Source organism: Lissotriton vulgaris, unplaced genomic scaffold (assembly GCF_964263255.1).
Source record: "Lissotriton vulgaris unplaced genomic scaffold, aLisVul1.2 SCAFFOLD_3063, whole genome shotgun sequence".
Taxonomy (NCBI): Eukaryota; Metazoa; Chordata; class Amphibia; order Caudata; family Salamandridae; genus Lissotriton; species Lissotriton vulgaris.
The window spans coordinates 41,627-55,080 of NW_028241632.1; the positions used below are offsets into that span (position 1 = coordinate 41,627).

The 13,454-nt window shown below is 44.5% G+C and overlaps 1 protein-coding gene across 1 annotated transcript in view; it reads left to right on the forward strand.

Moving 5' to 3' along the window:
- Positions 1-13,454, forward strand: part of LOC147670600 (ATP-dependent translocase ABCB1-like) — a 254,105-nt gene that overhangs the window by 36,924 nt on the left and 203,727 nt on the right. The window contains exon 3 of the mRNA XM_086948139.1: positions 12,072-12,196. Within this exon, the coding sequence (XP_086804265.1) occupies positions 12,072-12,196 (125 nt within the window). The remainder of the gene's footprint in view (positions 1-12,071; positions 12,197-13,454) is intronic.

The following is a 13,454-nucleotide window of genomic DNA, read 5'->3' on the forward strand; positions in this document are numbered from 1 at the left end:
CCTCTGGCATGCCTCCGGCTCGCTGCCAGCGCGCTGCCGGCGCGCACGCTGCACCCGCACGCTGCGCCCGCCCGCTGTGCGGACGGGATGACATAACCCTTATATTCTATATGGAGGAGGGCGGGAGGCGTCCAGCAGCTGGACCGCAACCGATTTCCTCCTCCCAATATGTCTGCTGCAGCCCTTTCTCCTACGGTGATACATAAAAGCATACAAAGATTTTAAAAGTGGAAGCCACAATTTTTAAAATGATGAGTGCAATTTTTTTTTAAAGTATTCAGAATAGCAGAGTAGAACCCCCGGCTTCCGCCTCAGGGGAGAGACACAGATCTGAGTCCGAGTGCTGCGCTCTAGCAGAGTTTAAATACCACGGGAGGGCGGGAGGCGTCCAGCAGCTGGACCGCAACCGATTTCCTCCTCCCAATATGTCTGCTGCAGCCCTTTCTCCTACGGCTTCAGCACCTAATCGGCTGCGCCTGGGGTCAGGGTCCAAGGTACGTCGTGCTCACCAACGCAGATACATAAAAGCATACAAAGATTTTAAAATCACATTTCCAAGTGGAAGCCACAATTTTTAAAACGATGAGTGCAATTTTTTTTTAAGTATTCAGAATAGCAGAGTAGGGACCCCGGCTTCCGCCTCAGGTGAGAGACACAGATCTAAGTATAGTATAGTATAGATCGAATTCCGCATCCATTGGGATGCTTGAATTGCGATCCTCTGTTTTTCCTCAGCTCCCAAGGCTGATCAAGTAAAAATTCATCTACCTTCTAAACCCCCCCTGGGACGTTGTGGCCTATGTATCATCTATAGAAGCAACAGTCATTCCCTTAACCTCATGCGCGCTAGCGGAATTCCGCTCGCACGCTGAGATTTTTCAAAACGCATGTTACGTGACGAGCTGGGCTCGTCATCAGCGTGCGAGGAGGCTACGCCATGACGAGCCCAGCTCGTCATCAGCGTGGAAGGGGTTAAGGGAGACCGTTGGTCCCATGGCTGGGGGTGTCAAAAGGACTTGGGACGAGGCGGAAGGGGAAACAGCAACTGACCCAGGTAATAAAGTAAGTAATTCTGAGCTAGCTGGACGAAGGGTAGGAGGGGGAAATAACGGAGCTGGAGGGTGCACGGTTACTGGTGCTGTAGCAACCGAAGGCACCGCTACGGGAGGTGGAGTCCCGGTTATTCCCGTTCTGGCTACCGGAACTACCGGGTATAGACCATGGGGGGCATACGGTGTTGGTGGACGGGCTTCTAATAATTCCTCAATATCATCTTCTGTCTCAGTTCGTGTCACATAACTCTTGTCTGTCTGTCGCTGAATTTGCCTATCTTTCTGTTCGATACTTTGTTCTACTTTTCCTTTTTCATATTCCACTGCCTATTGAGTAATAGTCTGATTTCCCTTCCCTTCCCTTATTCGTCGTTGTTTCGCCTCCTTTAACCATAAGTTCAAAGAGTCGAACATGCTTTGAAGGCATTTTTTCATAAACAAATTGTTTTGCTAATAATTTTTTCCTCATCAAAAGACCCTTTAAAAGGCCAATGTAGTACCGAATTATCTTTGGTATACTTATTCCATAATGTATTAAACAAAATGGGAGAGATACCATGTTTTACATACATATCGAAACTGAGACTGCCTTCCGGAGGTGCAGGCTGTCTTTCTTCCAGACGTCTACTCCGGCGACAGCAACATCCAAAACATAGTTTACTGAAACACGACATGTTTTATGAACCTTAATAACTTATATTGTTACAACGATCTTACATAGATATTCTACTCATTTCATACCTATTCGTTCTTCAATCATACGGTCTCACACATTTCTCATACGTATATTTCATACGTTTTCAATCGATAAGCGCTGTTCAGTTCCTATTTTTAATACAAGGCCACTATTTCCAAAATTCCAAATGACATGTCTTCCAATTCGAACAGAGCCCGTCGACTCCTGTTCGGGGAACCGATCACCCTGGATACCAGACCAACTAAATTCACAAAAGAGACAATCCGGAGACTGCCCTGAGATCATCAGACAGGCGAACCACGGACCCTCTTACAGACCATCCCGTAGTCCTGTGCTAGTTGGGCCGGGCATCTGGGCACGTAGCTCCAGACCCCAAGCTTACCCAGTTGCTCCTAGGGCTTTTCTGAAGAGGATCTGGTCGAGTGAGCACCCCCCATGCTACACTAAGGCGTCCGATGTTGTTTCAAATAATCACTAAACAAGTCTGTGGGGCATCTTACTCGTCCAGTCACTCCACTGCCACGTTAGACCCCCAGATTCCCTGTGGTTCACCAACCACCATATTCCATATACAGTTAACTGTTTCCATCAGCCACTTCTTCAAAAGTGCTTATTCCAAAGACTTCTGTATACATACAATACTTAAGCCACTTCTTCAAAGTGCTTGTTCCAAAGACATCTGAATACATACAATACAATTCACTCACCTGGTGCACTCAGGTCTGATTGCCTGTTCTCCACTGCCGGCTCCTTTACAGACCAACACGGTCGACTTGTTCCAGGTTAAGCCCGAAGGACTCTGGCGAAGGGTTATTTAACAGCTGGGAAGGTCACTGGGCTCTAGAGTGGAATTTCTTTTTCTACCATAAACAAGTTTCTTAATTAGGATCCTTTTACAAACCACCCCCTTGACCAGAATCTGACCCTGTCCCTCTTCTCCTGCTCGCAGCAGGGGACGCCCTATCACGGAGTCCCGGCGGAGTCGCCAACTGAAGTACCAAAATTATTTATCATAGAACTATACTTACCACTAGCCCATATACCTTATTACCAAAAAGAAGTCAATCGGCAATGGGGAAGGTTCAATCGTTAATTTTGGAAAAGCGCCCTATATAGGGGAGTCAGCCGCTCGCCCTCTTCCTCAAAGGTGCACAGAGGAGACTGCTGGATCACATTTAAGACAGTGCATATATACTTTCAGCATACATTACAGAAACCCCTTACATGGAAAAGTACCACTTCTCGTGAGGCCAACAGGAAAACCCATATAAGGCACAATTGATTGCTTCGAAACTCAGCTCTGACTATTCCGGGTGTAGGTCAGTGAAGGTGCCTCCCTTTCGTTCTGGGACATGGGAGTACAGGCACGGCGCCTGCAAGAATGCGCTCATCCTAACAGAAAGACAGATGTGACCTTCAGTTTCCTAAGTTAGAATCAATGGTCTGTCCATAGCCTTTCCTCACATCCAATAGCTCTATTGTAGACTATTCTCTGAATGAAAAAATAAACAAACTAGAATGTCTGGAAAAAAAGCTGGTAAGAACAAAGCTACACGGACATCTCCTTACAGGATACCTGAGATCCAATATCATACCGACAGGACTACAAGTCCATAACGAACCTGCCATTTTCGTCGACAGTCCCAAGTTCAAAGAAGGATTCAGTTTCGTAGCAAATAATTGCTCGCGCCACTGGATGGTGCTGGGGGTGGAGACGGCTAAGGAACAAGTAGAGCTGTTAACTAAAGAAATTGAAGATCTTAAACAGGAAATAGCCATCCACTCTGCTTTTGCGAGCGCCAGAGAAACACTTGATAGACTGAAAAAAACCTTTAAGGACGTTGATGTGGAGACGCAGGTGAAAAAATTAGATAAACTAGTGAAAGACATCCAATACTACGACAAGAAGAAGACCTATCCCTATTTACAAGCAGACTACTACAGGCAGGATACCCAGGGGCGTTTCTTCCACAGAGGGAGAGGCGGCTACGGAAGATCACGGAGATTTACCAACTTCTCAGATTCTTCATACAGCGGTGAAAGTGACAACGAGCAGGCAGGTCCGAGTGGAAACTACCAATACCAGGACCAATGGTATCAGCCACCTCAAGATCGAATGAGCGGACAACAGTCGCCTTTTTTAGGGGACACACAATGGAGACCACTGAGAGGCAGAGGGGGCTCCTGGAACAACTGCCCTACCAGGGGACAGAATCAACAGAACTGGGACGGAGGGAGACAACAGGGCCAGAACACCAAACAGATGAGATTCCAGCAAGAAGACCACGGGGAGAGGAGCACCAGGAGGAAAACCTACAGATGGTAACCGGAGGCATTCCGCAGACGGCCGCCAGAGCCAACCCAATCATCAACTTATCCAATCATGAACTTACCTTCGAAGAAACAAGTGTACTTAGTAAAGGGCTATCATTCGTACCCACATCCCAATCCAACAGATTTAACAACAAGGCTGAACTCACTAGAGTCTTCAGAAAAATACGATTGAAGAACTTCTTCCAAAACTGACCTTCGACAGCTATGGTGGCTTTTACGGAACTACGACCTCCATCAACCTTCATGCCCACTATGGCATCAGTTTCCCATAAGATACTGACCTATGAGAGTGTGGTACTCAGGGAAGCTTTAAAAACTTGTGAAACTAGACCTTTTGTGAAACACAATATCACCCAAGGTATCCGTGGTAATAAAACCAGCGGACAAGGGTGGAGCCATAGTGATGTTGAATGTCGAAGACTACAAAGCGGAAATCTATTCCCAACTGAGGGATGGTGTGAGCTACAGACCCGTAGCGATCAACCCAACAAAGGAGGTTAGATTGGAGATCCTAGCCATTACCAAGAAAGGAAGAGAAATGGGCTTCCTCACGAAGAAGGAATTTGACTATCTCAATGTAGAGCAACCCAGGGTACCAACTATTTATGTACTACCCAAGGTTCACAAAAACCTGGTGAAGCCACCCGGACGTCCCATCATATCAGGATGTGGATCTCTTCTAGAGCCATTATGCAAATATGTAGACGTATTTCTTAAACCACTCTCTGAAGCAACATCCACTTACCTCAGGGATACGATGCAAGTGATCAACTTAGTGGGCCAGATGCCCTTCAACAAAAACAGCCAACTCTTGGTGATGATGGACATCGTCTCTCTTTATACCAGCATCCCACAGAGACCAGCCTTGGAATGCATGAGAAGAGCATTACAAAGGAGAGAACAACCAACAGGGGTACCTACAGAATTCATAATTGATCTTTTGGAAATTGCCATGACCAAGAATTTCTTTGTGTTTTAGAATAACTTCTATATCCAAAGCAAAGGAGTTGCCATGGGCGCTGCCTTCGCCCCGGATCTGGCGATTCTATACATGGCCGAATATGAACAGCAATGCATCTTATCAAGACACAACCCATAATGTAACCAGATCTCTATATGGCATAGGTATGTCGATGACGTCTTCACGATATGGACAGGAGATGAACAAGATCTGTTTGCCTTCACCCAGTGGCTGAACATACAGTCTGAAGACATTAAGTTCACGATGCACACGGATAAGGAGTCCATAGACTTCTTGGACATCAGCATAAGGGAAAGGGACGGCAAATTATATACCACACTTTATAGGAAACAAGCAGAACGGAATACCCTTCTGAGATACACGAGCCACCACACCAGAGGACTCTGGGACCATCTCCCATTCGGACAATTTCTCCGTATCCGGAGAAATTGCTCCTTGAAGGAGGATTTCTTTAAAGAATCTGAAGAACTAATCTCTCGCCTGATAGAAAGGGGATATCCCAGGAGCATTTTCACAAGATCCAGAAAAAGGGCATGGTACCAGGACAGAACGACCCTGCTCATGCCTAAAGAACGTACCACTTCTCAAGACCGGATGATATGCGTGACGACACATTGCACCAAAAGCAATGAAATCAAAAAAATCGTCAAAAAGTATTGGGGATTGGTCGCTGATGTAATAGACACCCCAGAACCACCTATGCACGCTTTCAAGAAAGCAAAAAACATTAGGGCCATGTGGTCCGCTCCCTGCTAGATACCCGACCGGCGCCTACTATCCAAAGACTCTGGAACCTACCGGAGGTGGTAGGACATTTCAAATGCACCATGTGCAAAGCATGCCCCACATGCTGGGAAACAAAGAAAGTGACTCATAATAACCTTACTGTTGACCTCAAGTCTTTCACAAACTGTAACTCCAGTGAAGTCATTTGCGCCATTCTCTGCCTGTGTGAGCTCATGTACATTGGACAAACTAGACAAAAAATAAAGAACCGGATTTTTCAACACTGCAGCAGGATCCGATGGCAAACGGCAGGGGCACCGCTAGTCGAACATTACACGGTAAAGAACCACACCCCAGAATCAATGAGATGGGTGATCCTCGAAAAGATCACACTGGGACCGAGAGGAGGTAACTTGAACTCCATCTTGAACATAAGGGAGTGCAAATGGATGCATACCTGCAATACAATAGCAAAGGGACTGAATGAACTAGACGCTAACTTTGCCCAAATGGCAAGACTTGATCCCGAATAATCACACCATCGGGAGGGTTTGGAAACACACCATACTCAATGCACCTCACAGATGCTCAAGTACCACAGGGCCAGTTACTATAGCTCACACTCAAATCAGCCAAACACAAGGCCCGATCAACAACACTGGGAATGTTACCCTATCTGCATATTATGCGCAATGCTATATCCTCACTGTCTGTTTATCTTCACATTCGCATTCCAAATATGCAACAATAGGATGTGACTGTTTAATGCATATGACCATACGTGGAGACTATGTATTCACACATGCACTGAAAAATGTTATTTATTGAGATGTTGCCACTGTGTAGCAATGTCACAATTGACGATAACATGTTTTTACTGGTGTATTTCTTTGAGTGTTTGCTTGACATTGACATAATGCATTACTGTCAACATTATGCGAGAGGCGATGGCGGTTGCCACGGCGTAGTAATGTCACTTTTGACAATAACGTGGTATTTACTGTTGTATCTCTATGATTAATTGCTTGCCTCGTACAGAACATTGACATATGGCACTATTGTTAACTTTAGGCGAGTGGCATAAGAACGCCAAGATGGCAGAAGGAGGTCACACAGTAGAATGAGGTGATACACTACACACAAACCTCAACGGCAGTGTCCCGCATCCCATATTGGCCAGCTTTGCCTCAGTTAAGCTCTTTAGAGACGCTCCCTTAACTGCGCATCAGTACATGACATGGCTATGGGGAGAGAGGCAGGTGATTGGCTCCCACGGGCTGAGCCCCTTATACCAGAATCCAGCGGCTGCACCACGAGATGCTAGTACATAAGAAATGATCCGGCAGTGCCTCGCCCTGACTTCAGCAGTAATGACGGCACGGACCAGGTAGGAGGCACTTCGGGAGCTTTCTGCCCGTCACGTTTTTAACAGTTTTAGACTCAGAGAATCTTTCGATCCCAAAACCTATTAGACTTCTCACATAACGGCCATCTGAGCCCCATTGTCAAAACTGGCTACCTGAGCTGACTAATACCCCGCCAAGGCCACAGCAGCCCCTTTTGGTAATATGTGTGAACTACGATAGCAAGCAGATTTCACAATTAAGGAAGCTTTGTTGTCCGGCTAGAATAGTATTATCCTATGCTGGGAGGGATCACTCCGGCCCTGACTATGTATATATCTCATTCCCCAGAACGGTGTAATGTGTGGATTTAATTTGAAGGTAATCCACGGATACCAACCTGTACCACTACCCGTATGAGGAAGGAAACTGTATGCTTGAATGCAAGAGCACCGCCCCAGTAAGTCTCCCTACTTTAATCTTTCCCAGTGTTTGACACGCGGCCCGCGTGTCACTGATTTTAATCAAAACTGTTCCTTCTATTAGAGTCCTAAGGAGCCCATGATGGCCCTCAAGTAGAAGGTTGAGACGCAGACCGTTTATAATTGTAGGTATTCCCTACTCACTGCTCATACTTTGATTATCGTCCACCACAGGCATCTAATGCTAGATTTATTGTTTTAGGTGCTCCTACTTCACTTTGTCCTGAGGAAGACCCCAACACGAGGCACGATTAATCCTTAACTGCAAGCGAGGTCGAAACGTAGACTACACCAACCTGTCACACCATAGGACCTAACGAATTGGATTAGTCTAACCTATGTGTGATGAAACTAGGGAACATGTGTACAAGCTAGAATGTAAAGGTCTACTGATTTTACTGTGATGGTATCAATGTCACACCACATTTACCCAGTCCCTCACGTACCCTACCACGCCTATACACTTCCTAACCTTCTTTTTCATTGAAAGCACTACTCAAATAATGATTTAAAAATTATGGGCCCGATTCACAGAACTAACTTAAGACAAAATCCTAAACTTACTACTTTTGGTATTCACAGAAGTTAGGATTTTGTCTTAAGTTTGTCTTAAGCCAGACTTAAGAGAAAATACTCATTTAAGTCTGTCTTAAGTCAAACTTAAGACAAAATCCTAACTTTTGTGAATACCAAAAGTAGTAAGTTTAGGATTTTGTCTTAAGTTAGTTCTGTGAATCGGGCCCTATGTTTATAACTTTGATTGTCAAAAGTTATTTTTCATGCAAAAAAAGTAATTGCGATCTATATGATTGAAAAATAAATGCAATTAGACTTTGAATCCTAAAAAGCTTTATGGTTCACTTTATCAATTAGGGTAATGAATGATGACACATGTATGTGGTGAACACCTGTATGGTTTGAATACAGCTTCACAAGGATAACTGTTTAGTAACGGCTCAAACTCGGACCACTTTTTTGTACTCCCTTTCGTCCTGGGACATGGGAGTACAGGCACGGCGCCTGCAAGAATGCGCTCATCCTAACAGAAAGACAGATGTGACCTTCAGTTTCCTAAGTTAGAATCAATGGTCTGTTCATAGCCCAAGGCAGCCTCTCTGGCTCTCGGTGTACAGTGTCAGGTCACGTGTTTTCCTAACCAATGAAAGAGTCACGAGAGGAGAAACCAAAATGGCGTTTGTTCAGTCTAAGCCTGATTCGAATGTATACATGGTTCGAGCGTATTTACAAGGGGCTTTACTAATAGAATATTTTAATATATTGGATACATTAGGCCAACATTATACTATATTGATTTATATTCCTTCAGTTCATTTCCTTAGATTCAGAATAAGACGCACGCCAGTCAAGAGCTTGCCATCCCGGGTGATTAACACCTCCTTTGGGTAATTAGCACTTCCTGGATGGCCCCTTGCGGTCTCCTAAGTAAGTTTCCTGCTAATTTACACGCAGCCATCCCCGGATAGCCTCCAAACCCTTAGTAATGTTGCTCCTTCTCTTTTTAGACTGCCACCACTAGACAGTGACTCTGCCTTCGCCAGACGTCTAGGTCTGGCAGCAACTCACACCACCCTAGCTACCGCAGGTCCTCGTAAACCTTGTGGCTCCTTCAGTAATGGACTCAGTGGTTGATTCTGTAATTCCAATGCTCTTGGTCAGTTCCGTGTTCATAACCTTGCAAGTCTACCATCCCAGATTCTTCGGCAAAGTTAGACGCCCCCACACACAGACTTCTGCCATGCCCATTCCCTGGACCCACAGAGCCTCGCTTCATTCCTCCGACCAGTAAGCACAGCACCTATACTTCCTCCCCCTGCTTAGCACTCCCTCATGGGTCTATCCCATCCTGACTCAGATGCACACCTCTGGCTAATCCCTAGCATGCTTTGCAGTACCCCAACCCCCTGCTCAACCTGACGTGTAAATCCATGTAATGAAATTGCTATTCATCAGCACCTGGCCACACCTTAAATACAGGCCAAACAATAGAGCTATCTAACTGTGTACGACTGATGTATGAAGAGTACCACATCTAAGACACTGGCCAATCAATGAAGCCATCCACTCGTGCACAACTTCCGTATGTTAATTGCTCCTAGGACCAAGGTTTTGAATTACTTTTCTCCTTCCCTTCGATTCTATTGCTCACATTCTCTCGTCTTGATGAAGATCTCACACTTATGAGATCGAAACGCCGTCAACCTCTCCAACCAAAACTCCATTCCTGCATTTAATTTATTTAGGAGTTTTGAATATTGTTTTTCTTGTTTTTTCAATGCGATGTAATGTTTTTAAATGTCACCAGCACTTCCCCACTTCACGCACTGTCACTTCCTATGTGAGCACTAGAACTATTACCAAGTATTCGATATTCCAATTATGCTGAATAAAAATGTGTTATCATTCCACATCACCTTGTGTCCTTAAAAATATTTGTCTTCCAAGTCCAACTGGAGCTATCTATTCAGATTAATACTACCCCTAATTTACTGGTAGCCCTGGCTACCAGAGTAACTTTTTGGCCTCCACTAGAACTTTGTTCTACACAACGCCTTATTTAGTGATACAGCTCAATAGAGGCTTAGAAATCATGACTAATGGCAACTCAAATCCCCTGATAGCCACTACCTCTTCTGAAGTTACAAGGTGGTCAGAATTAAACCCAGCGCTCTGTGGCAGAGTACAATTAGATAAATGTCATTTGCACCATGGTACAACTATGTTTTTACCATGCTTTTATTGGCATGAGACACACTACATAGAATTGAGGCAGAAATAAAAAGATTACTATAGGGGCCAACGAAATCCAGACTTTAATCTGGAATATTTTGGGCACATACCATTTGTGGAGGCTTCCGACTACCATGCATGCAACTGTACTATTAAACAAATCACCTGTCTCAGTTGATCCTCTGTTTACCCAAATCAATGCTTGAACCTGCATGTGATCACACTTGACGGCCACCTTCTCAGCTGACTTAAACAGACCATTTCCAAACATGATGAAGCACTGTGATCGCCTTTGAACATCAGCCCAATACCATTCTGCATGCAGTTGACCAAGACACAGTGTCGTAGACTCCTCCGTATAGACCCTAACATGTATACCTTCTATCACTCCTGGGGAAATAAGACTTTCTCTTACAGCACAAGTTATAGTTACTTGAGGTAACTGTAACTGATGAATTTATGTGCTTTTTAGTGTTTAAAATGTTAGTGTTTTGGAAAATTTCACCTAAATATAACGTTACATTCCCCTTTTTTTGTCGATTTTTAGGGTTTTTGCCACCAATTCCCTGCATGTAGCCAAAGCCAAGCTGCACACAGCATCCATTCGTGTGAAGTGTCGTGATTGGACACAAAGCCTGGCCTGTGTCCAGGCTCTGCGTGCAACCCCTGCATGCAGTCAACTCCATGCTGTGCATTGCCTTTGGCTGTGTACAGCAGGGGGTTAGCCACACAAGGCACTGCGACCAGCCCCCCAAAAGGCAGCTAATTCAATGCCTCACACAGCGCTCCTCACCCAAGCCTTATACGGGACCGGGGACCCCATCTCTCGAGCCTGAGAAATAAAGGGAGAGGAGCGAGTTACACACCCTGAGCCTAGATGCGCCTGAGGACTCCAACACCCAGAACTGAAATATACTTAAAAAGTCCTTTACATGCTCCCGAGACCTCATCCCCAGGGGCCGTCTTCTTTTTTTTACAGCCCCCGAGCCTATTTTGATCTTGGGGACCCTAGTCCCCTAGACCGTTTCTATTTCAAAGGGGATTTTGACTTCTAAGTCTCTCTCTGAGCCTATTATGGGCCCTCAACCCCATCCCCCAGGGCTCTCATTATTTTTACTTGGGTGCCCTGGTGCACACCCAGGGTCTCCGCCATGCACAATGATGGTGGACCCAGGGTCCCACAGCCCCATTCGGCTTCCGCATGCAGTGAGAGCTAGAATTACTTCTGCCGCAGGGAGCAGCTATTTATGTTGCTCCCTCCGACTGGAGCAACACCTTGATCATTTTCCCTGTCCCCATCAATGTTATTTATTATTTTTGTATTTGTTGGTTTGTGGTTTAACTCTTTTTACTGATATTTCAAGGGATTGTAAGGACGTTTGTGCACAAATTACCAAGGTTTTGGTATGACGTATGGCACAGGCATTATGTAAGTGACGGTTACAGAGAGCACCTAAATACTATGTCAATGTGAGCCTATCGGTGTACATCAAAGTGTGGTCTGTGTACTCGCCAGTGTACCGCCCCTACTTTCTGCTACCCTCAAGTATAAAAGGCTAAACCCTCCACCATCTGTGTTCACCATTAAGAGGAGCTCTAAAGGACTGAAAGTAAGAAAAGGGAAGGAAAGACTTCCCAGAAAACATCCTGAGATGACGAGTGAGAGAGTTTATTGTAACCTAATTTCCTATATGCATTCATTTACAGCTCCTAGGATCAATATCCGCTAAGGAAATATCTGCCTCTGCAAAATCAGGAGCTGTGGCAGAGGAAGTTCTGTCTTCAGTAAGGACTGTTGTTGCCTTTAATGGTCAGAAAAAAGCACTGGCAAGGTAAGTTTTGTTTTTCAAATCACAACTACAATATTTAAGAAAATGTGGAATGTACTCCTGTACTCTACACTTTAAAATCAATTGATCAAGGCGCTTGTAAGTGATAGTGTTTGAAAAGACTTTACAAGCAGAATAAATCATAATGGTAACACTCTAAATACCATTGTAAACAAAAAATAAAATGAAAATAAATCTAATATGCCGTATTTAAAGTTAAACTATTTTATATTTAGCCACTTTCTACTTCAACAGGGTCCAGCTCTCTCCAGGGATTTATCTTATAATGTGCTATGAAATGCTGGGACTCGTTGTTCACAGGTAGGCAGCTGGGAGCTGTTCTCCAGCTTGCACATGTCCCAGTGGCTTAGTGTGATCGCTAAAGAATACAAAATCAAACCAAAAAGTGTACACAATCGGCACCTTTAGACACAAGAAATTGACTGTCTCCTGCCAATAGAAGAATTACCAACTTAGCCAATAACCAGGTGTGAACCTCGATAAATATACAAAAGCCATGAATGCTACATGGCCGAGAACATATTTAAGTTTATGTATACATTAATAAATACATTAAATTACACGTAACAATTAAGCTCATGTCATTATACGCTATTAGCCTTGAGTACCTTAGCAAACATTCATAACTAAGCATTGACAAACTACGTGAGTTTGACTTCATTTTAAGTTCATATACCAGATCTAGTGACTTTGAAAATGCTTGTAAGAAAGCCGTTGTCCGATTAACAAAGCATGCTTACGCTACAATGATAATGCATTCTGTAGCACGGTATGTTATGCCTTGTAGACTTAGCTTGTCATAATGCACTTCTTTTTCTGGCACTCTTTTTATTCACATTAAAGTGTGTTCTGGTACTTGCTGTATATCTAATCCTATTATAAATGCAACCCTAAGAGTAAACTTACAGTTTATAAAGCACTTAGCAAGAAAGTGAAATGAGATAATAACCCAAAGGGCATATTTAGGAATTTTGTACGGCAGGGCAGTACAGCACGTCACCTTGCTATGCTGCCCTGCATCACAGGAAAAGGGCACGAATGTGCCATGTTTATCCAATATGGCGCATTCATGTCCTTTTCCCTTGCGCCGTTTTGGCAGCAGCACAGGTTGGTGCAAGGGTGCTTGTGTTGTATTGTTTTTGTGCAGGAAAGGACACCTTCCTGCCAGGGCCAAACTAGCCATAGCGGGTACAAGCATTTCCCCTTGAGGCTGGAATGGTGGGGGCTAGTTTTTCAGCAG